This window comes from Erpetoichthys calabaricus, chromosome 5, assembly GCF_900747795.2.
Source record: "Erpetoichthys calabaricus chromosome 5, fErpCal1.3, whole genome shotgun sequence".
Classification (NCBI taxonomy): Eukaryota; Metazoa; Chordata; class Cladistia; order Polypteriformes; family Polypteridae; genus Erpetoichthys; species Erpetoichthys calabaricus.
In genome coordinates, this window is record NC_041398.2 from 82,313,782 (window position 1) to 82,339,196 (window position 25,415).

Sequence of the window (25,415 nt, forward strand, 5' to 3'; positions counted from 1 at the left end):
GAATAGCCATAGTATTCCAAATACCAGAACTGCTTTAGCGTTGTAACTCTCACTGCATGTTCTTTCAGCTGATCCCGTTAAGGGTTGCCACAGCAGATCATCTTTTTCCACATTACTCTCACTGCACCACTCGGAGTATTTATATCACTGTATCTGAGTGGGAAATCACAGCAGCAGCTGATTGGAAAGAGAATTATCGGTACACAGCATGAAGCAGATGCTGCCTGAGCCACAGCAAACGCTTTAGTCCCTGTACGGACTTCGCGGTTTAGAAACAGTTTCATCCCAAGAACTCTAAACACACTAAATCAGTCCATCAAGTGCTCCTTGTAGAAATATTTGGACTTATAAGTACAATCACCTCACTGTAAACTTGCACTACAGTTATAATATTGCACAACCTGCGCCACTTTATAAAGCGCGTATTTACATGTGATGATGGTATTCATTTCTAAGACGAAATGCAGCAAAACATGTTGATTATATTATACAGATAAAACTTTAACTTCATTTAAATAATCAGTATTGTTTATAATTAAACATGTGAGGACACGGAGCCACAGCGCTAGCTAGTTCATGAATTGTTCCTGCATTGCGCTGTATTCTTGCTCTGACGCGACACTGGAAGGATAGACGAATAGAATAATTAAACACGCACTACTAAGATATTTCAATGTTCCTTAAAAGTTTTGAAGAATCGAAGTTCTAAGCTTACAAATGGCTTAACGTCTACTACATAGCTTATTGTGTGGCGATTGAGTTTTTGGAGAAAGAAAAGTAAGGACAGGAATTGGAGGTTAGTACGTTTGAAAGAGACAGTACTGCTGTGATAAATTATTTAATTGAAGGTTGCGCATGGCGTAGCAAGCCTCTTGCGTGAGACATGAACAAGCACTGCGCCACTGTGTTCCCATGTTTAATAACATGCTTTCATTCCTATCATCATGAAAAAGATATCACGTATACATCTCAGTATTTTAATTATTCAGAGAGCTGTAATATCACGAATGTAATGGATTATGTGTCCTGTCGGAGAAAGAGAAAGCCAGTTTAAGAAGCAGGTAGTGATTCACACACACAGAGCACATAAAAGATCAAATACAGAACAAAGCATTTAACATGCCACTTTAGTTACAATGGGATTTGAGAAACTAGTAAATTAAACGATTTTAAGATGAAGTTTATGATGTTCTACTTTAATGGCAAAATAAACTACGTGATTAAAGTGGAAATTTCGAGATTAAAGTTGACATTTCGTGCTTTTTTCCCCACTGTGTGCCTTTTTTTTGTCTGTACCCTAATAAGCTTTCATATGACACTCAGACGGTGGGCTACGACTCGCTTTTTCACGGCGACTTTGATATGTGATTTGTTTTTTATTTCGGGCACTGTGCGACTTTGTGAAGTTGAGCCTTCGAGTTTCTCCGACACTCTGTCACTCGATCAACTTCCTTTTGTTGATTATACCACTGTTTAAACCAACAAATAGTACGTTTTTCCTTTGCCTCCACTTGGTATTCGCTGAAATTCTTATATTTTCTCCCGTGCTTTTCCCATTGTCTTTTCACAGAAGGCTATTTATATTGATTTGCATATTCAAAGAGGCGTAATTCTGGGAGGAGTTGGGGCGGGACAGAAGGCGCGTGCACGTGCGTTACTTTTCACGCAAATCGGGATTTATGTAGTAGAAGAACGTGAAAGTTTGCGTGCGCACAGATTCCTGCATCTGGATTTTTCTGTGCGTACGCACAATCCCGCTTTTGTGCTTACGCCATGTTATAGTGTGAGTTCTACGCACGGCGTTATACATGAGGCCCCTGATGAGCACGGTTCAAAATCCGGGTCAATGTCACTGTCAGTACCCTGCATTGCAGTTTCTTCATCTGGTTCGTCTAAGGGCCAAATTTTCTGGTGGTTTCAGAACTGGAAGACTGTCGTCATGTGGCACGGGTCTCATTGCTGAAGGCAGTTTAGGATATTCAATTGACTTCTTGTTTTTAGCAGAGAAACCAGACACATTAGTCAAACAGAAGTAACAGTCCATCACATGGTCTTTCTGTTCTCACCATATCATCGGAACAGTAAACGGCATCATCTTTCGAGTGCGTCTGAGCCAGGCTCTTAGACTGACAGCAAATGTGAGGTGCCCATTCCTTGTCTTGATCACCAATTTTGCATCCGAAATACAGATAATAAGCTTTCTTCACAAGAGCAGTCATTCAACGTCTGAGGTGCAAGTGTATATTCGCCAGAGATATAGCAGAATGTATGGCGGCTGTTACGACATTGATGAAATATATCACCCGACACCAAAACGTCTAGAGCATCAAGCTTACTTACTGTTATATTGCTACAGATACTATACTTTACTATACTGATACTATACATACACACTGACTTATCTATATTAACCAAATGAGCAGGATCGGTGTATGCAAGCCACCTTTATAGCATGCTGAGACAGCATCAAGCTACTTCAGACCTGCCCAGGATGTCAACTTCCACAGAAAAGCTTCCAACCTGGCCTGATTCAATGCCTGGACATGCCCAGGCTGCACAAACCATTGTTGATAAGTCACTTATGGGAGCAAAAATGTTTGGATACAAATATAAGAAAAAATCATGACAAAACTGAAGATTTCTCTGAAATGGTACATTATGGGTAAATTTTGATGTGATATTCGTGATCTATAAAAATCTATAAGAAACACCCTACAGTGTTCAAGAAGCAAAAACTTTGTTGTGCAGTGTAATAAAACAAACTATGTGCTTGGTAACCAAATAATGCAAGAAGAGCAACCTTACCTTAATAAAGCAGGTTGAACACAGAACTCCGCCAGGGCTGCCCTTTGCCACCAATTCTGTTCATAACTTTTATGGACAGCATTTCTAGGTGCAGTCAGGGCATTGAGGGGGTCCGGTTTGCTGGACTCAGGATTGGATCACTGCTTTTTGCAGATGATGTTGTCCTGTTTGCTTCATCATGCCATGATCTTCAGCTCTCTCTGGATTGGTTCGCATCCGAGTGTAAAGCGGCTGGGATGGGAATCAGCACCTCCAAATCCGAGACCATGGTCCTCAGCCGGAAAAGGGTTGGGTGCCCTCTCAGGGTTGGGAGCGAGATCCTGCCCCAAGTGGAGGAGTACAAGTATCTCGGGATCTTGTTCACGAGTGAGGGAAGAATGGAGCATGAGATTGACAAGTGGATTGGTGCAGCATCCGCACTAATGCGGGCTCTGCATCGGTCTGTCGTGGTGAAAAAGGAGCTGAGCCACAAGGCGAAGCTCTCAATTTACCAGTCGATCTATGTTCCTACCCTCACTTACGGTCATGAGCTATGGCTAGTGACCGAAAGAACGAGATCGCGAATACAAGCGGCCGAAATGAGTTTCCTCCGTAGGGTTTCTGGGCTTTCCCTTAAAGATAGGGTGAGAAGCTCAGTCATCCGGGAGGGGCTCAGAGTAGAGCCACTGCTTCTCCACATCGAGAGGAGTCAGATGAGGTGGCTCGGGCATCTGATCAGGATGCCTCCTGGACGCCTCCCTGGTGAGATGTTCCGGGCACTTCTAACTGGGAGGAGGCCCAGGGGAAGACCCAGGACACACTGGAGGGACTATGTCTCTTGGCTGCCCTTGGAACACCTTGGGATTTCCCTGGAAGAGCTAGAAGAAGTGGCCAGGGAGAGGGAAGTCTGGGTATCTCTGCTCAAACTGCTGCCCCCGCGACCCAACCTCGGATAAGCAGAAGAGAATGGATGGATGGATGGATGAACACAGAAATGGGAGAGAGTATTATGGAGTGGTAGTGACTAGCTCATTGGTTTTTGCACTAGCTGCTTTCTTGTCAAATCAGTGATTTAACAATGGATATTCACTAATTTTCTGTGGTGAACACAAGGTAATGTGAAGGGTTCACTGGCAAGCACTCAAATTTGAATGTTTTAAAATGTTTAATCATAAGAATGTACTGTTCATAAACTCACTAATAACATCTGAAATAATTTATTTTAGATACATCACATTTACCTCACCCTTGGAAAGGTTTCTGTTCTGTTTAACAAGAACCAATTTTATTCTGCTTAGTTGTAGTGAATATTATGCAGGATGCTTTGAAAATAAATTGCATTTTTAGAGGACTTCTGAAATAACTAATTAATATTCAACTGAAATGTTGAATTTGTCAAAATCAGTTTTAGAGTGGGAACCAATGTAAAATGGTGGATATTTCAAGCTTACTGTCATATATTACACTGAAAAGTTAGAAAATAAAATCTATACTTTGTAATATTTGAAATTTGAATGATTTCTATTTTCCGTTAATTGATACATTTTTAGGTAGTGTTTACTTGATATACAGATTTAAACATGACTCTTGAAACAACACATTTCAAAAACCTGACTAGCTGAAAACTGTCTTTTATAAAAGAGTTTTACAGTGTTTTTGTAAATGGTGTAAATCAAACAAGCCTCAAAAAAGATTATCATTTTAAATACAATTACAGTCACACCTACCATCTTAAATTTGCCATGTTGTGCCTTTTTTTATTAAAATCCTGCTTTGTTTAAAAAAAGATTGTGTTAACACAGAACGTGAACTGCACTCTATAAACTGATTACCATACCTGAACATAGAAGGTTCCTTTATTTTGCGCATATAGCATCAAAAAGCTGTAGTCCAAATTTTGTTTTGTACGCCACCTACATTAAAAGAGCATAAACAGCAACAAAAACAAATTACCATAAAAATGAAGAATACAAAATTAGCAAACCTAAACATAAGCAGAAAAACATTTCCAATTTATTTACTCTGCTGCATCATGCTTTCTATGTGAATTTTGTATGACTGTTAACACATATTAGTTATAAACGCACCAACAAATGTAAAGGGGCAATAGTGGAGGAAGCTTCACACAACTGTTGTTACGGTTCTGTCTTTGTCCAGAAACTGTTTCAAAAGCTTTATAACCTTAGTATGGCAAAGTCTTTCTCCTGTGGGGCGACTGGGATCTTTTCCTGAATAAGATCAAACACAGTTGCATAGGGTGTGACAGGAGCTTCCACCTGCAGCTAAAGTCACGTCAGTACACATGTACTTTGTGAGCATCCCTGTGTCGATCAAACATAGGAAGCTCTGCAGTCTACTTGTGACTTTACACAAGGAAGATACGTAAATAAATCAAGGTACATAACATTCGATCTGGCTTTTATATAAGTAACATATACAATGTTAATAAAAGCATCCAAATGGTGCCATCTTTCGCCTTTTTGCCTGGTGAAGCTGCATTGTTCTTATATGTGAGTGGACGTTTTCTTGTGAGGAGGGCTTCTGTTCTCTTTCTCCGATGTAGAACCCTCATCTGAGCTCACTTCTGTTATAGCACATCTTTATTTGAAGACAGCAGTGTCAGATTTGGGGGAGTGTGAACACAACTGAGAATAAAACTGAAAAAAAATAAATAAATAAAACGCTAACAGCCAGGATCGAACCCGCAACCTGTTGATTATAAGTCAGCAGCTCTCACTGCTGTACTACCAAAGCAGTCGTTCCAATGACGCACACAAACCAGATTTCTTTTTCTTCGGTTATATTCATGAGTAAAAGCACAGTTGTTTTGTTATACTTGTACCTTTTGTGAAAGTGTTTGATATTTGGACTTCAGTCTTCACACATTATATACTTCATGTCAAAATTGTCTCATTAGTACTAAAGCATCAAAAAAGTTTGTCTTTTAGGTATGTGTTCGACATTTCTTGTATTTCCTGTCATTATGCACTTACATAGATCTTTGTAGACATGGAACACACATGAAATGCAGGTGTTCCAAACAACAATATATTATTTATCTTATACACCTACAGGTATCTCACTCCCACACAAACAAGGCTAGAGTTGGGAGAGCTTTTTGTCCTTTTTGTGGCGGCGGGGAGATGGAATAGCAGGCTGCTTGACACATTTACAAAACAAAAGACACTGAATGAAGAGGTGTGAAGGGATTTTTTTCGTAGGCTTCAGAGATTCTAGTGTTATTGCAATGGAGTGCCTTCACCGTAAATCTTTCTTGATGTGTTTCTGTGGTTTATTTAACATTATTTTAAACCAACAGGCAATTAACATTGAAAACCCACTGGCAGTAAAATCGGAAATAAGTACCTACTAGCCTAAAGCACAGAAAGCTATTTGTAGTTGTGTATGCTCCATAGAAACAGAGACCTCCTAATACTTGTAGTTCTTTATGCTTCAGTATCATGAATGCTTGTTACTTAAAAGGAAGTGTTTTTTATGCATGTTCGACAGTCCTCTGACAAGCACAACTGAGGTAAACACTACCACTACAGGGCGAGAGGGGGTGCTGTTGCTAACTGTATATTCTTCTTTTTCCACCGCTTGGAGAAGACAGTCATGACATCTGGAACAAGTCGCATTCTTTCCGGTTACTTTTCCATAAAAAAAAAAAAACAAAAAAAAAAAAACAGCAGCTCTGGAAGGTGGGTTCCGATTATCGACCAGGACTTAAGTCCAAGTTATGCATCACACACCTATTTTGCTTTGTTGTTGTTTGTAATTAAACAGGTTTACAGGGGTGATACCCCAAAATTCCTCTCTGTTCCCAACTGCCTCCTTGCTATCAGTCACACATGGCACAACCTAGAACAAGTTTATATTCCCATAGGCACCACAGTGGTTAGCACCTCTGCCTCATAGCCAAAGGAACATAGATTAGATATTCAGGAAAGCTGCTTTCTGTGAAGTTTGCATGTTTTCTCCTTGTTGGCACAGATGGTCTTGGGCCACTCAAATTTCTTCACATATTCCAGGAGGCATGTACATTAGACTGATTGGTGACTATATTCTGGCTCAGTATGAGTGAATACAGTGTAGGTGTAATCACAACTTTTCCCTCAGCTTCTACTATGCACTCAAAATGTCTACAGACATGGTGGGAGTGTAAGTTTTCTACTCCTTTGCTTTATTTTTGGGAATTCACAATTTCTTGATCTCTCAAAGTAAGTGTGATTTTACTACACTAATAATTTTTCTATATGCTTGGAAGTAGATATAGCACTAAGCTTCCACTTAAAATTTGCTTGGGACTACTTGTTAATTTTGTACTTTGTTGCTAACCACTGAAATGTATTCTACGTATGGATGGATAGAAACTTTATTAATCCCAAGGGGAAATTCACATACTCCAGCAGCAGCATACTGATTAAAAAAAAAAACAATATTACATTAAAGAGTGATAAAAATGCAGGTATAACAGACAGTACCTTTGTGTAATGTTAATATTTACCCCCCCAGGTGGAACTGAAGAGTCGCATAGTGTGGGGGAGGAACGATCTCCTCAGTCTGTCAGTGGAGCAGGACAGTGACAGCAGTCTGTCGCTGAAGCTGCTCCTCTGTCTGGAGAGGATAATGTTCAATGGATGCAGTGGATTCTCCATGATTGACAGGTATGACATGTATGTCACCTTGGACAAAGGTGGCTGCTAAATAAAGAATAATAGTACTACTTGAGTTTCTTCATCTGTATAACAGATGCTTTTAAGTGTTTGAATACACAATGGGAGGTCGGAAAATCAAGAGTACACCTTAGGAGAAGGATCTAGGATTCGTAGTGGACTGTATGCTATCACCTTCTAGATAGTGTTTGGAAGCCATTAATAAGAATGTTAGGTGATATAGCATGATGTGTAGAGTACATGTCCAAGGAGGTTATTCTCAAGCTTTATAATGCACTGGTGGGGCCTCATCTGGAGTACTGTATGCAGTTTTGGTTTCCAGACTACAAAAAGGACATAGCAATGCTAGAAAAGGTCCAGAGAAGTGTGACAAGGCTCATTCTAGGGCTACAGGGGATGAATTATGAAGATAGATTAAAACAGCTGAGCCTTTTCAGTTTAAGCAGCAAAAGATTAAGAGGTGACATGATCTCTGTCTATACTGCTATTAGGCCAGTACTACTCACTGAAATGTTCTTCTTCCTCTCCGTTTTCATTTAAGGATCTGGTGGTCTTATTGCTCCTCTCTGCATCTCTCTGTTTATTCCAAAGTATGTCTATATATTGCCTATCTTCCTTGGTGCAATCTATCCATCACCTCCTTGGTTTTCCTCTTGCTCTTTTGCCCTTTCCCTTTCTGCTGTGCTGCCCATTATACTAAATTTCCCTCCTGAACTGAAGGTGACTCCTTAACGTAATGAGGTGAAGAGGTCCACAGACTAGGTGCAGCAGCTACAAAAGCCCTGTCCCCCTTAGTTTTACACTCGGTGCGAGGGGCCTTAAGAGAAAACTGACCGGTAGATTTAAGCTCTCTGGTTGGCTGGTGTAAAACACACAATTCAGATAAATAGGCAGAAGCATACCCATGTAATAATTTAAAAACTAACAAAATTTTAAAGTCAATTCTGAAACTCACAGGCAGCCAGTGAAAAGAAGTGAATAATGAAGAAAGAATAAAACTTTCTTGCCCTAACCAAAAAACAGGTAGCAGCATTCAGAACTAACTGCAACCTATGTATCAGGGTTTTGCTGATCTCAGAGTACAATAAGTTGCAGTAATTCTGAGAAAAGATAAAGACATGAGTAGCTTTTTCAAGATTTCAAGGAGAAAAAAAAAGTTTTGACCTTAGCTAAAAGACAAAATTGGAAAAAACAACTCTTGACTACAGAGTTAATCTGTTTCTCAAAAGAAAGGTTGCTGTCAAAAATGACACAAAAAGATTACAGACTTGAGGTTTGCAAAAAGTCAGCAAAAGAGCAGAGAAGTTCGAAACCAATTTGAGCTTTGGCAGGGAGGACCAGCTATCTGCACTTTTTTTATTTTGATTGAGATCATGAAAACTGTCAGCCATCTAGGATCTTGGTTCAAAAAGACAATTGTGCAGCTGATTAATTGAAGAGTTACAATCTGGGATATAAACCTGTGTTTCATTAGGACAACAGTGAAAAGAAATATTAAAATTTCCTGAAAATAGCTCCTATAGGATGAAGATATATAGAAAATAAAATAGGACCCAAAATGGATCACTAAGGAACACAATATTTAACATGAGCATTACCAGTGACTACCAGTAAGATATGACCTGAACTAGTTGAGAGCAGCCCCTTTACTTCCCACAAGATGTTCCATCCACAACAGCAAAATATCATGGGCAATAGTGTCAAAAGCTGCCAGAAAGGTCTTGAAGGACAAGTACTGCTGCACTATTTGAGTCGGTAATAAGAGAATTGTCACAGGTGGCGCAGTGGTAGTGCTGCTGCTTTGCAGTAAGGAGACTGTGGAAGAGTGTGGGTTCGCTTCCCGGTTCCTCCCTGTGTGGATAGCGCTTTGAGTACTGAGAAAAGCGCTATATAAATGTAATGAATTATTATTATTATTATTAAATACTTTCAGGAGGAAGAAAGTATTGAATACTTTTGAGTATCTCAAAACCTTGAAAAGGACTAAAGCCAGACTGGTAGATCTCAATTAAATGAATGAAGTTAAGATGATCAACCAATCAATTATAAATCATTCTTTCTAATATTTTAGCCAGAATTGGCAATTGGGATATCGGGTGAAAATTAATTGACACTCCAGGATCTAAATCTGCCTTTTTGTTAAGACAAGGTTGCACCACTGCATGTTTAAAAAATGAGGGGACAACCCACTCACTGATAGAAACACTGATAACAGCTAACAAAAATTGACCCAGAACACCAAAAGCTTCAACTAAGAGGCATAATGGAACAATATCAAGAGGACTGAAAGTAAGTGTAAGTGTGTCAATAATACTTTTTAGCTGTGAAAGTAAAACAACATCAAAAGATTCCAAGACAATGCCATGATTAACAACAGGAAGTACATAACCCGTTGGAATAATGGCAGAGAGGACAGTATCAATTTTGCTGACAAAGAATGAAAGAAACTGCTCACATGAAAGAACAGTATTATTTAATCTCATCTCTGAATGGGGATAAATAGCCACATTAACTGCATTAAATAAGACCCTAGGGTTATTAGAATGAGAGGATACCAAATCAGTGAAGTAATCATGTTTAGATTTCTTAACTGCATCTTGGAAGTTGAACAGAGAAGCCCAAAAAATCTGCTTAGATATAGTCAACCTATCTTTCTTCCAACACCATTCAGCAATTCTACAGGCGCAGTGCAGTGCAGCTACCATGTAATGTCATTAAAACAAGAAGCAGGTCTTCCCTTATTGCAGCATATATTGAGGAGAGCAAACCTCCTCTGTATCCCTACTTAATGCAATGTCATCTGCACACTGTACCTTCTTGACCATTCCACTCATGTCTTCTATAATAATGATGAATAACAGAAGGATCAGAGCTGACCCTTGGTGTAAACTGACTTTCACTCTGTATCAGATGTCCTTTTGTTTTTGGCTCTCTATAAAGTATCATTAAAATTGTGATCATTTCCTCAAGTATCTTGTAATATCTGACCATGGTCACCATCTTCAAATCCACATCTGCTATTCTATTGGAACTATTTTGTGCTTTTAATCTGCTTTCAAAGGATGAACAAAGAGGGTTTATGGTGCTAAATCCTGTCCAGAATCCAAATTGTTTGTCCACTAATGTTTGTTCCACAATCCCTTTATTCTTTCCTCTGTAGTCCTTCCCAGAAAACACGTGTGACATTAATTTTATACACCTATAAGAGCCACATTCGTGAATATTGGCCATGAATATTCTTAAAAAGACTTATATAGATCTTTTTTTAGATGCCCTCTTTTCTCCACATAGTGCTTGCAACACTCTTGTCACTTTTCAAAATCCATGGTCTGCAAGTGTTTTTAATCATATTTACTGAAATCTAAGCTGAATTTTGACTGATCCCGCTCTCTTGGATCCTGAAGACATAGGAAATGCTAAGATGGAAGACTTGCTCCCAAATCCCTCTTTATAATTTGTTGTGATATCCAGTAAAGGTAAATCTCAATAGTTCACCCTGATATTTAGGTAACTTAAATGATTTTGTGACCACGAGAGCAACATTACTTTTGGATAACAGTAAGCTACTGGATTCTGCTGTCATGGCTTTATGTCAATGCACTTGAGCACCAAAAGGGTTCAGTTGTATGGAGAGAGACTAAAACAACAAGCAGTATAGCTAAGTGAAGTAATACGTGAGTGAAGACATAAAAACCAGACAGAAGGCAGTTTGAAAAAATGCTCAAACAAAGTTAGAGTACTATAGTACAAATTAGAAAAAGTAACAAAAGCACTAAGGCAAAAAAGAATTTTGAGTCAAAAGAGCTGGCTGTACAGACACAAAGGCAAAAAACAAAGGAATGTCCAGAATGAAAACTGCTGATCAAGTGCTTAAGACAATGGAACATTAGGGTAAAATATTCAACCTTAGTCAAAGAGAAACTCAGCCCAAATTAGTAGCCAGTCAAATTCTCAGCCTTAATAAGTTACAAAAACAAAGCTTTAGATAAGTTAACCAGTATTACAGTATTATTGTGTAATAAGTCATCTTACAAAACTGTCATTAATAAAGGATGATGGTTTACTACTCAATATTATTGCCTATGAATGGCAGTGGCATAGACCTGAGCTGTTTTTTTCCCTACAATAAAGTAATATTTTAAAACTATGACTACCCACTTTATCAAATCATACTTGTCATGTGATCGCTCTCATATACAGAACTTTATTAAAAACTCTTCATTTAACTGTTTTATCATTTTTGAATTGAACCATGCAGACAGATATTTTAATGTTCTAGATATCTGCAAAGCAAAGAACTGCTTATTTTAGTCCAGGCATGGATTTAAGTGCCCATCTGACAGGAGTAAGTTAAGCAGTAAACAATTCTGAGATGCTGTACAAAAAAAAATACATCTGTGGAGCAATTTCAAATTATATCTATCTCAGCATCTTGAAATTTAAATTAAATTCATCTCAAAGCTGGAAGTCATGAATGAGAATCATTTTAGATTGAAAGCAGTTGTTAGAAAGCATTTTAAAATGAGAAGCGCATTTCAAAGCAGTATTCCAGGTAAGATAATGAGACCATAATTAGACCTAGAATTAAACTTAAACACGCACCCACGCTGGAAGTTCTAACAGTTTACTGCACACTAATATATTTTAAATGTTTGATCTGTATTATTGTTGTTAATGTACACAATAGTTCTTACACACATATTATTAAATTAAACTCAGATAAATTATTAAGTACTGTAAAAGGCGCTATATAGCACCCGACCCGGCACAGACTACGCAGAGGCACGTACTTCAATAAAAGGTACTTTATTTTCTTCTTCAGCCGTGGGGCACGCCTTCCCCGTGTCCCACAGGCCCAACACAGTCCCAAAAGTACTTCCAACACAATAACTCACACTTTTCTCCACCTCAGCACCACCACTCCTCCTCAGGCTTAGTCCTCTTCCTCCCGACTCTGGCTCCCTGAGTGGTGGTGGCTGGCCCTTTTTATATCCCACCCGGATGTAGTCCAGGTGCTTGGTCACCTGGGCCTAATTGCATTTCCGGGTGGGGCTGAGGAATTGACCAGCCAGGCTGGTAAGTCCACGCAGCTCCCCCTGGCGGCCATCCGAGCCCCCAACCAGGCTGTGGAGGACTCCATCTCCCATGGAGCCATGCGCCGGGCTGGGGAATCATTGGCTGCCAGGGAGGCTGCCACCAAGCGTCCTGGGGGAGGTACTGAACAGTCCATGGCTGCTCCCCCGGAACAGATGTAGGAGAGGCGTCCCTGCCGGGTATGGGACCCGGCTGTCGTTTACAGTACAGATTATTGCAACATTTTAATATCCTAAACAGATTAAAAATTAACACATTGTCACATTAGTTATTAGCAATACTGCTTCCTGTATGTGATGAAATCTATACAATATAAAGCAGTGGAATGTTAAGTTTGCATTGAAAGTGTAGTACTTTTAAAAGAAGGGTTTGCATATTACATCCATGTCAGTCTGCTTTCAGAAACAAACAAAATTACAACTGCACACTGTGAGACTTTTCACATTTTACTTTTATTAGCTAGCCAGTCCAAAAACTGTAACCACTGTAAGAGAAGAGAGAAATTATACAAAACATAGTTTACACATGACTGTGTTTGTCGACACTTACTTAACTCTTTCTTTTGTGTCCCCAAAAGTTTCCCTTAGGTTTGTGAAATTTGGATAGTATCCAAAAGATGGAGAAACTACTTCTATGAGTCCAGCCTCCACATCTTGGGAAAAACTGTCAGAGAACATTATACAGTACATTAACAGTTAATTCAAGCAATAACAAAAATATGCTTTCATTCTTTTATCTATAGATATTTAGCTTTAAAATTTGTACCGACACATTATATACTGTTCACCAGAGTCATTTAAATGTACTTTTAACTTCAGATGACACTTTAATGTGTCACATCAGAATTAAATGAATGTATGTATTTGAATACATTTACAGTATGTATATTATGTAAGTTAAGAGGATATGCTTCTTAACTTAAACTCTTGTGGGATAAAGGTAAATGTAAAGGTCTCTCTCATTTATTAATTAGTGCAGACGGCATAGATGAGTGGTTAAAGTCACCCATTCTTATGATATGGAGATGAAAATTTCATTGGGGTTAAACACCATCCCTAAAACGTTTAAGAATGAATAAATTAGGTATACAGTGATCCCTCGCTATATCGCGCTTCGCCTTTCGCGGCTTCACTCCATCGCGGATTTTATATGTAAGCATATTTAAATATATATCGCGGATTTTTCGCTGCTTCGCGGGTTTCTGCGGACAATAGGTCTTTTAATTTCTGGTACATGCTTCCTCAGTTGGTTTGCCCAGTTGATTTCATACAAGGGACGCTATTGGCAGATGGCTGAAAAGCTATCCAGCTAACTTTCTCTCTCTCTCTCTCTCTCTTGCGCTGACGTAGGGGGGTGTGAGCAGGGGGGCTGTGTGCAGCTGCTTCCTGAAGGACAGGCTGCACGGAGCTTCGCATACTTAAAAGCTCAAAGGACACGTATTGATTTTTTTTATCTGTCTCTCGCTATCTCTCTCTCTCTCTCTCTCTCTCTCTTCCTGCTCCTGACAGAGGGGGTGTGAGCTGCCGCCTTCAACAGCTTTGTACCGGCGGTGCTTCGCATACTTAAAAGCCGTATTGATTTTTTTTTTGACTGCTTGCTTTGCACTCCTTTGAAAAGGAAGATATGTTTGCATTCTTTTAATTGTGAGACAGAACTGTCATCTCTGTCTTGTCATGGAGCACAGTTTAAACTTTTGAAAAAGAGACAAATGTTTGTTTGCAGTGTTTGAATAACGTTCCTGTCTCTCTACAACCTCCTGTGTTTCTGCGCAAATCTGTGACCCAAGCATGACATTCTAAAAATAACCATATAAACATATGGTTTCTACTTCGCGGATTTTCCTACTTCGCGGGTGGCTCTGGAACGCAACCCCCGCGATGGAGGAGGGATTACTGTATATATATATATATATATATATATATATATATATAAATAAAGAGGACTGTTCTCCACTTTACTATAAAGTGGAAAAAAATCCTGTTTTAGTTGTGTTCGACATTTCTTGCCTCGCATTTCCTGTCATCCTACATTTACCCAGATCATTGTAGAAATGGAACACACATGAAATGTATGCATTCCAAATAACGATATATTATGTACCCTATACAACTCCAGGCCCCTCACACCAAGATAAACAGACTTGAGCTTGGAGAACTTCAGCTGCTTCGGTTAGGGAGAGGGACAGCAGGTTACTTGCTACTTGTGCTGTTTGACACATTTGCAAAACAAAGAAGCTGATGGAGAGGTGCGAAGGAATTTAAGGTACAGTAATCCCTCGCTACTTCGCGGTTCACTTTTCGCGGATTCACGACTTTGCGGATTTTATATGTAAGCATATCTAAATATATAACGCGGATCTTTCGCTGTTTCGTGGGTTTCTGCGGACAATGGGTCTTTTTACTTCTGGTATTTGCTTCCTCAGTTGGTTTGCCCAGTTGATTTCATACAAGAGATACTATTGGCGGATGGCCGAGAAGCTACCCAATCAGAGCACGCAGTTAACCCCTTAACCGCCCTCTGCCGGATATATCTGGCACCATTGTTTTATTGCTAACGCCATACTGCCGGAATTATCCGGCACATTTGCCTGTGGTTATGTGAATGCCTGGCACGTAGTACAACTGACAGTTTGGCGTGGGTATTATTACTACGTTGTATTTCGACAACTCTGCGCTTGTATTGGCCGATCACGTGATGTGATTCGAAAGTGAAAGCTGTGAATATGGCGAAACGTAAACTGACTTCAAGTGATGCTTTGCAGGCGATTTTGGACAGTTCTGATCATGATTGTAGCAGTTCTGAAGAAGATTTTAGCGACAATGATGAGCAGCAACGTGCGCTGCATGATACTGTGAATGAAGACGCATCGGATGACGGCAATGAGTGGGTGTATCCCCAGCATCTCAACTGGACTGCTGCCCGTGGTGAACTACCTTTTCTGCATCCGTTTGAGGCAACGTGTGGCTTTATTGTTGATGTAAACAATTACACTGCTGAGCAGTTTTATGAGCTGTTTGTGTCACCTGATTTGATCAGACATTTTGTTCATCAGACAAATCTGTATGCAGCACAGTTTATTGAGAAAAATCCCAATTTACCTCCACATTCCCGTGTTCGTGCTTGGTTTGACACTGATGAAAACGAAATGAAAAAATTCATTGGGATTTTGATGTTGATGGGAATAATCAGAAAACCAGATATTGAGATGTACTGGTCTACAGATCCTATATATGCAACACCTATTTTTGCAGCTGTCATGACACGTAACCGATTCTCTTTGCTGCTGAAATTCTTTCATTTGAATGACAACAGAAATGAGCCAGATAAGAAAGATCCAAACCGCGACCGCTTGTTCAAGCTACGTCCTTTGATTGATCATTTATTTGAAGCATTTCAGTTGCCCTACATGCCAGGACCGTCAGTTGCAGTTGATGAAAGTTTATTGTTGTGGAAGGGCCGCTTACAGTTTCGACAGTATCTACCATTGAAAAGGGCACGGTTTGGTATCAAGATGTTTTGCTTAGCTGAGAATTCAGGTTACATTTATAGATTTCGTGTATACACTGGCAAAGATGATCCTATGAGTAGTATTTCAGCAGTGTTGCCAGATGAATGTAAGGACTTTGGACTTTCAGAAAAACGCTGTCGTGTCTGTTCAAAGAAGGGTCAGCGTAGAGACGTCAAGACCTTCTGCTCAAAGTGTCCCAGCAATCCAGGACTTTGTGCAGTTTCCTGCTTTGGCCTGTGGCACAGCAAACTCAAATACTGGGAATGAAACTATGATTGACTGAACTACTTTTGACTTTTGAATTACTTTTGACTGTTCCGTTTTGTAGTAGACAATAAATCCAGAAGCCTGAGAAAAGGTACATTTTGTGTTTTATTATGTGTTTGCCCATTTCTAGAACTTGCACAACATTTAGTGGTCAATACTGCTTGAATAAATGTAAAAAATGTAAAAAAAATGTAAAAAAGTAAAAAAATGAAAATTGTTCAGATTTCGCCTGGCGTGGGGAATATTTAGGGAGTTGGCGGTTAAAGGGATAAGTTCCTGTGTGCTGCTGATTGGCTCAGCGACGGAGTGCTGCATTAACCAGGAAGTCTCATCTCATTCATTCAGCATTAACGTGCTCTTGCTACTGCATTCAGGGGATTATCACCTTCATCGTCATCATTTTTACTGCGCAGCATATTCATCACCATCATCACGTCATATATAGCTACGTGTACTTCGCTATACAGTAAGTGTAAACTTATCTACCGATTTCATACTGCTTAGCAGTTGTCCCTGTTATTAATAGAGTAAAGGGTGGGTTGTAAACAATACAGGGAGGGTTTAAAAACGTCCAAATACACGTTAAATAATTAAATAAATATGGTGTCCCTACTTCGCGGAAATTCAGTTATCGCGGTCGGCCTTGGAACCTATCTCCCGCGATAAGTGAGGGATTACTGTAGTCTGAAATTACGACTTTGCGTGCTTCAAGGATTTTAGTGTTAAAACTATTAAAATAAAATCAGAAATTAATATTCTAAAAAATAAAAGACAAGCATGTTTGTGTTCAGTGAGTGTCTACATGGTATTCTTTGCTGCTAAGGTACAATTTCTCAGTGCTTGATGCCCAGTTTTGTTTTTCAAGGCACAAACCTGAAGCTTAGCACACAGGTGCTTCTCACCATAAGTCAGCAGCAAAGGGCATAGGCAAACAAACAGAGGGAAAAAAAAAAAAAAAAAAAACAACACTCACGCATTTTTTATATCATGTGCTAGTCCAGTCACATACATTACATCCACCTGTAGGAGAAAAAAAATACTTTTTGCATTATTACAATTAGCAAACAGATAATTAACTCAAATTAAAATAATCTATTATACAAAATTACAGGTGTACTTTGGTCATTGTCTTGACCTCCATCGGATAGTTTAAAATAGATTCAATGATTTACTTTTTAATAGTTGTAATTAATGTGTTGTAATGCACAAAAGTGTGCACCAAAAGACTGACATAAACAGCAATGAATTTTATTAACATAAAAATAGACAATATTTAACTAACTGCATTAATATCTTGGAGTATTTTCCAGATTATTTTTCAAACACAATGTAGAAGTCTGTATACCTTTTAAACTTTAAATTGGGCTTGTTTCTTTTTGGATCACGAACCTATTGTTAATTGTCTTTCACTTATAATAGATATAAAATTTCATATAGAGTTAACAGTGCTAATAAGTGACTTTGTTACACTGAATAGACAGAATTGTAATCTCTAAGAAAGAAGAATGAATGTTTTTCAAAAGCTAGTGAACGAGTAGTGCAAATTTCATGTCTTGAAGGGAACAGGGTATGGAACTAAGAAAACAAGGTACAAAGCAGCTTTAAAGCCTGTTTGTAAGGCAATTTAATGAGCCCCAGCTGGCTAATATATGAGACAGATAACCCAAATAAAACTTTACCACATCTCCCTGTCTAGTAGTACATCTTTACAAAGAATATTTAGAAAAGAAATAAAGAAACTAAGGACCTCAGACATTGCTGACATATTGGCAAGCCCTTTAATACATAAATACAAAAATTTCTATATTATCTTAAAATATCACTTGCCCATAACATTTCAAATAACTCAAATGAATGTATGCTGGGGTTTGTGTCTGAACAGTCTTGCCCAGTAAAGATAACAGGCCGTTGTGGTGTTTCTATAGTGCACAGCATTATGTTAAATTTTGATCAATAGTTTACCTCAGCTATGAACACTACAATGACACAATCATCCTTCTCTTCTTTTGTCAGCTCAAATAAAAGTGATTTCAAAGTTTCCATCAAGTAGCTTTCTTTTTCCCGCTTCACAGTAGGAATGCCAAACACAAGAGAAACTGTCAAAGTTAAGATAAAAAAAAATGTAATACTAAAAAGCAAATATGGTCTGTTACAGTTTCATTTAATTCAAGTCAGGTTCCATTGTAGTTACTTGAATTGGTCCTTCACCTTTTGATTTGAATGGTGAACCAAAAATGAAAGTATGCCCGTATTCCATAATTAAATAACTAACTTGCATATTTTACTCTCTGGGGCACTGTCATTAAAAAAAATCAGGTAAAGAAAAAAATGCATAACAATATTTGATGTCTGCATTTGTATACTCCGAGTCCCACAGTGTGTAGAAGTTTTCATTTCTACCCAGAGTTCACTTGTTTCCAGCAACAGGCTAAAAGTCTGAATTTCTGAAAATTTAATTGAAATGGTTTAAATATTTTATGTGTTTTAGATGTTAATTTTCTAAAGAAATCTGGAATAGCAATTCATATTTTCACGGGGAGCATCAATGCCGATGGACCACGATTACATATACTCATTCTAAAAGTCAATCTGTTTACCACCAGTGATGTCTATTATTTAAAAGCTATACTGTGCTAGGCATAAAATAATTCTGTGATAAATCAATGTGGGTAAGTCCTGAGTTGTAGCCACTAAATGCATTCTGTGGCCATTATACAGAGGTTTCATGTTTTTGTTTAGTCAACCTAATTAATCAAGACTTGCAGCAGAAGGTGTTCATAGGCTGGATCACATTTCTTCTTAACAGTTGTGAGAAAAAAGCAAACGATTAACTAGTAAGTTATACAGTTTACACATAGTATGTGAATAAAAAGAAACAATGACACAGTTATTACTTATATTTCAGCTCTGAATTCATAGATTGAGGGAAGCTATATGTGTAGTTATGCACAATGAAAATAACTACTATCTCATTGACTTCAATAAATACTTGTAGGTGACACTCACTAAAATAATTAGTTTATTTAATGGTGTACAGCTCTTAATTTCCTTAAATGAAACTTAAATTAAATCTTAGTTGACATTTTAAGGCAGTTATGTTAGATTTTTTTTTTTTTTTATATAATGAATGCAATATAGTTCCACAGGCGTAAATCTGTTGAATGAGATGATTTTACAGAATAACACAGTATAGTGATATCAAACAGTATAGTGTGTATTGCTCTGTGGTCCCTTTTAGCTGAATAACTACATCTACTGAAACTGAAATGAGGCATGTGAACGGATTTTTGAAACCTTGGTTCTATTACAGAATTAAGTCAGATTTTTCATGAACAAAAGAAAAATCACAAACTGAAAACTATTTTTAAGACAGTTCTTGAAAACTTTTCTATTACCTCCAGACCTCTGTTGTCCAACTAGAACATTTGGGTATAAACTGCTCTCATGTCTCTTCAGGTGAGGCAGAAGCACATTCAAGATTGTGGGGGGATTTTTATGTTGTGCTGTATTATTAATTTCTTTCCATCTGGAAAAATCTAAAAAATATTAAAACAAAAAATAATGTCAAAAAGCAAAACTAACAAAAAACAGGCTCATTGGACAGTCACACAAATACTATAAACAATCTCTTGATTGTTTCAGTTCTGATTCTACCACTTTTTCAGTTTTTTTATCTGCTTCAATTTTAAACCCTGAAAACAATGCATCTCATAACAATGAATTAAACTGATTAAACTTTTATTCCTTACATTTCTGTTTTAGTTTGCATCAGACTCTTAAAAAGACCAATTGAAGGCCTCTAATTTACACCTGCAGAGCATCATCGTAACCTGGTCTTTGTGTGTAGTGCCATTTATATAATAGGCATGAAAATAATACTATTAGAATTCTCTATTCTATTCATGCAACACAGAAATGAGAAGTCTGTCAAGTACCAACATTTTTCCCCAAAGTATTAGGGGTAAATTGTTCCCCCAAATACAAGAATTGAATTCTTACTGTTGATAGTGACTATGTTTTTTTCTTTTTTCTAAGGATCATACAGCCAAGGTGAACACAAATTAGAAGGAGTAACATTGAAGAAGTCCATACCCCTCTGATTTAAACAATATTACAGCAAACATCACATTCTACAAATGGCAATTACATTATTTATTACAAGCAAAAACTCTATTTTTTTTTAAATAAAAATGAGTCACATAGTATACTTAGGAGGAGTGGTAACATTTCAAATAAATGGTAAACACTGGAAATGTTGGTAGTTTCACAGATGTGTGAACATATATGTAAGCGGAAGCACAAACAAAGAACACAGCACACTTGATCATAGATTGACTATCTGGTGGAAAAAGCAAGATAAACAACCTTGCTCCAGTTCAAGTGATACTTTAGGTGATCCACAGTCATCTTATGTTACTATTCTATTTAGCATTATTGTGTAAATATTGCAAATCAAACCTATCAGCAGTTGCTCCGATCCAACCTTTTGCAATATGGACAGAAAAATAACTAGCTATACAAAATCTGAGATATGTACCTCTATACTAAATTGGTAAAAGAGTTTTTATATTTAATCATATGACAAACACTTAGGGTTCAGAGCATTCCCAAATAAATATAAAGAAATAAGTAATTAAAACAGCTACCTGTGAGATTAATGCTGATATTTCTTTTTAGTGATACTGCAAACCTAAGGTCACGCAGGAGGTTTCCAAGATTACGAGATGATTTCAGACTCTCTTTCTCCATAGCTTGCAGTCTCTCATGGAGCCTCAAAAACTGGTATGCCAAATCATCAACTTCATTTTCTGTGGAATAAACAAGCTCATTCGAATCATCTAATAAGGAACACAGGCTCACTTTTTTCTGTAATCTTGTGTATGGGTTTGCATATGTACACATACACACACACACAGAGTAAGCAATCATAAAATGGAATGTACAATCCCACAATGACATTACAGGAAACTGCAGCAAGTGTAACTGTAAAGGTGCATTGCATTCTAAACTTACTAGGGGGCTCCGCCCCCTGCTCGCTTCGCTCGCCAACCCCTGGTGTTGGGAATGACAAAGAGCGTGATGTATAAATGAGATATAGAATAGTGTGACGGTGTAGATGATGCAAATAGAAAGCAAACAATAAAGTGTGTGGCACAGTGTAAAGGTTTATTTGAAAATGTCTTTGTACACGCCGTTTAAGTGTAAAAGGTAATTCCAGCTCAGAACTTGTAAGGTCATTTAAGATGGTTATTGTTGTGATCAGAGTCAAGTTTGTCAGAGCTTAGAAAGAGTTGTGTCTCTCCAGGAAGTAATGGAATGACTTGAGTATTAATGTTTTCCACATTAATATTTTTTGGACATAATATAGTGCGTTGTGTTAAAAGGGGCATTTGGTCTAATGAGATTGCTGTTCCAAATGTCTCTGTAATTAAGTCGTCGCAGATAAAGGCTTGAGGAATTGTAATAACATGTGGCTGAAGTCCATCTGTATTGGTGAGTGCACCATCTCTCAGTTGTAATAAGCAATTGTTATGATCTGGTTCTGGACATCGTATCTTTTTTACTAACTGTATCTTTTGAAAGCAATGCCAATTGTCTGCGTATTTTAAGGTGCACTGAACAATAGCTGAGTGCATGGCATCTGGAAGAATAGCTAATCACTGTCTAAAATCTCCTCCTCATAAAAGTACCTTTCCTCCAAATCGAATATTATTATTCATAAACGTTTGTAGAAGTTTATGAATGGTGTTGAGTAAGTGACTGGATGCCATTGTACATTCATCAATAATTAACATTTTTTCAAGACGGATGTCACGTACAGTGCCACCGTTAATGTTCATAGTGGATACCGATTTGTAGGATCTAATGCAGTTGATAAAGATTTCACTTTCAGGTACATCGTCAGTTAGAAGCTTCTGTAGATATTCAGTATATGAATGTAAAGAAGGCAGTCTAATTTGACCCTTTTGACAACAACGTGTAAATGTATTACTTGTATTGCCAGTTGTTTCTTCAGGGAAGTGAACTGAATGACAATGATTGCAAATGACATTCATTAATCCGAATGAATTTTCCTGGTGTATGTTTTGCTTGTGCCGTTTGAGAGGCGCGTTGTTGCATGTGTAGTATTTGGGACGTGTTGTTTTGGAGCTGTAATCGATTTGCCTGTGCTGTGTGAGAAGCCCGTTGTAGCCTTCGCTGCCATTAACGTATGTCTGAGACGGGAGGTGTTTCGTTTTGAATCCGTGCCTGTTGCGATGCAGCACTTTGATTGATAGATTGCGTCATGTGGATCTAGGATGTAGATTTGTGCATATTTGCGTTGTTGATTTGTTTCAGGGTGCACTGTTCCAATGCGATGCAGTATTTGTGCACATATGCGAAAGCAGTATGGGCCATTGCCTTTTGGTGGCCTGATATTTACTCCGGTATATGGAAAAGCAAATGAACTATTGTAGGATCTAATGCAGTTCATAAAGTTTTTACTTTTAGGTACATCGTTAGTTAGAAGCTTTAGTTGAGCTTTGCGTTTTTGGAGTCGAGACATTTTTTCTTTTAGAAATATGGATAAGTAATAAGGAGTATTGCACTCACTGTTAATATGGAGCCTTTTCTGCAGTTGAACGGTTAATAGTGCCTTATTGTAAGGAGATCCACCAATGCTGACACCTATGCTGTCTAGTGTGAAGGTGTTGACGTTCACTTTAGAATATGTGGCTTTGGGTGTCACTTCTTATGGATGTGTGTGTGTGTGGGGGGGGGGGTTGGGGGGGTGAGGATTGTTGTTGCGCGAGCGTCTTCTTTCTTTTTGTGTTCCTGTGTCTTGTTTGAATCCCCCTCTTTGTGTGTGTCCCATCCGGTGCCTGTAGGGGGGGGGGGGTGTGGGGGGTCGGTGCCTTGCTGTTGTGCGCGAGCCTCTTTTTTTTTTTTTTTATGTCTAGTTTCGTGTGCAATGTGTTTCGTGCTTTGCTTGCGTTTGAATACTTTTTTATGTGCCTTTTCCTTTTTTTCGTTGCTCTTTGCGCCTCATTTCTCCATTTTTCCTGTGCTCACTCCTTTTTTCTGTGGTCTTGTCCGCCTCTCTCGCCCTCTTTTGTCCGTCTTTCTCGGCTCCTCAGCTGACTCTCGCGGACTCTTTTTGCGCCTGCGCAGTACGTCTTTTTGCAGCTACGGCCCATTGCCGGATGTGCCTGCGTCCATCATCCGGTTTAGCATTCTCGGTTAGTAATATGGATGAGCTTAATATGAAACCATTACTGCTGAAAACCTGAGGTAACTTTTTGGAAAGTGAATCTATTGTAAAATGACTGAATTAAAATAAACAAATAAGAAAATAAATATTAACATCAAACAGCAAAATGTGGCTAATGAACATGCCTAAACAGTTGCAAGGAAAGTTAGACAATCATCTAAGCAAAGTGAATTACTAGCAAATATGATCAACAAGAGTTCCAAAAATAGATGCCGTCATTAGCCGGCAAGTCAAACATCCTAGTGATTTTATTATCCTTGGATGCAGAAAAAGCATTTGATATGATTAAATGAAACTACCTTTTCCCTACATTGGAGAAATTTGGGTTTGGCCCGAACATTTGTGCATGGATTAAACTACTGTATACCAATCCAGAAGCTTCAGTTTGTATTAACAACATTAATTCAGACTACTTTAAACTAGAATGTGGTACCAGACAAGGATGCCCCTTGTCACCACTACTTTTTGCAATCGCCACTGAGCCATTGGCAGTTCACTTTCGAAATGCTTATGAGATAAAGAGGATTATCAGAGAAGGACCTGAACAGAAAATTTCTTTATATGCAGATGATAAGGTACTGTATATATCAGACCCACAAAATACTGTGCCTACAGTCCTAACAGCACTAACAGAATTCCAAAAGATTTCTGGTCTCAGAATTAACTTGACTAAAAGTGTGCTCTTCCCAGTCAATTCTCAAGCACACAATATTAGATTGGACACCTTCCCTTTTATCATCGCAGATCATTTCAAATATCTAGGGGTAAACATCACAAGTAAACAAAACTCTTTATCAACAAAATTTTGCTGTCTGTATGGAAAAAATCAAAACATCCACGTATCCAAAAAGCGACCCTACAAAGGCCAAAAGCAGAAGGTGGCATGGCTCTTCCTAACTTTCAATTTTACTACTGGGCAGCAAATATACAACATATTAAAACCTGGACATTGACACAAATAGATGAACATATGCAGGCTTGGTCTGCAATAGAAATAGAATCCTGCAGTTCATCTTTATATTCCTTGCTTTGTGTCCCAATAAATGCAAATTATCACCAATATACTAATGACGCAATAGTGCTTCACTCACTCAGGATATGGAACCAATGTAGGAAACATTTTAAGATACAGAATCTTATCAGTGGCACCACTGCATGAGAACCACCTTTTTCAACCATCGCAAACATAAGCAGTTTTTAATGTCTGGAAAACATTTGGGATTAAATCACTTAGAGATCTGTACATAGACAATGTCTTTACATCCAATGAACAATTACATTCTAAATTTAACTTTCCATCAAACACATTTCTTTCACTATCTTCAAATTAGAAACTTTGTTAAACAGAACCTGCCCAATTTCCCTCATCTCCCACCTCACTCTAGGCTGGAAAAAATATTCATCAGTTTCAAGGACTTAGACAGCATCTCTACAATATATAAAACCATTTTACAGTCCCTCCCTTTCAAAGATCCAAGAGGAAAATGGGAAAAGGATCTCTCCCTCAACATATCAGAAAAGGAGTGGAAGGTAGCAATGCAGAGAATTCACTCGAGCTCCATATGTGCAAAGCGTACAATTATTCAACTAAAAATTACATATCGAGCACATCTGTCTTGCTTAAAATTGTCCAAAAAGTTTCCAGGGCAAGATCCAACCTGTGAACGCTGCAATCAAGTTCTAGCCTCACTGGGTCACATGTTTTGAGCCTGCACCAAATTAACATCATTTTGAACCAAGATTTTTAAATGCCTTTCAGACAGCCTTGGTGTCACAATCCCTGCTAATCCACTAACAGCTGTGTTTGGTGTTCTTCCAGATGGGCTTAAAGTGG

General features: G+C 38.3%; 1 protein-coding gene across 2 annotated transcripts in view; it reads right to left on the minus strand.

Moving 5' to 3' along the window:
- Positions 1-25,415, minus strand: part of LOC114651760 (alpha-1,3-mannosyl-glycoprotein 4-beta-N-acetylglucosaminyltransferase B-like) — a 133,652-nt gene that overhangs the window by 61,365 nt on the left and 46,872 nt on the right. For both annotated transcript variants that reach the window (XM_051928243.1, XM_028801712.2), the window contains exons 2-7: positions 20,976-21,137; positions 19,725-19,865; positions 18,292-18,425; positions 17,303-17,349; positions 13,104-13,217; positions 4,622-4,697 (exon numbers count right to left, since the gene is read on the minus strand). In XM_051928243.1, the coding sequence (XP_051784203.1) occupies positions 4,622-4,697; positions 13,104-13,217; positions 17,303-17,349; positions 18,292-18,425; positions 19,725-19,865; positions 20,976-21,137 (674 nt within the window). The remainder of the gene's footprint in view (positions 1-4,621; positions 4,698-13,103; positions 13,218-17,302; positions 17,350-18,291; positions 18,426-19,724; positions 19,866-20,975; positions 21,138-25,415) is intronic.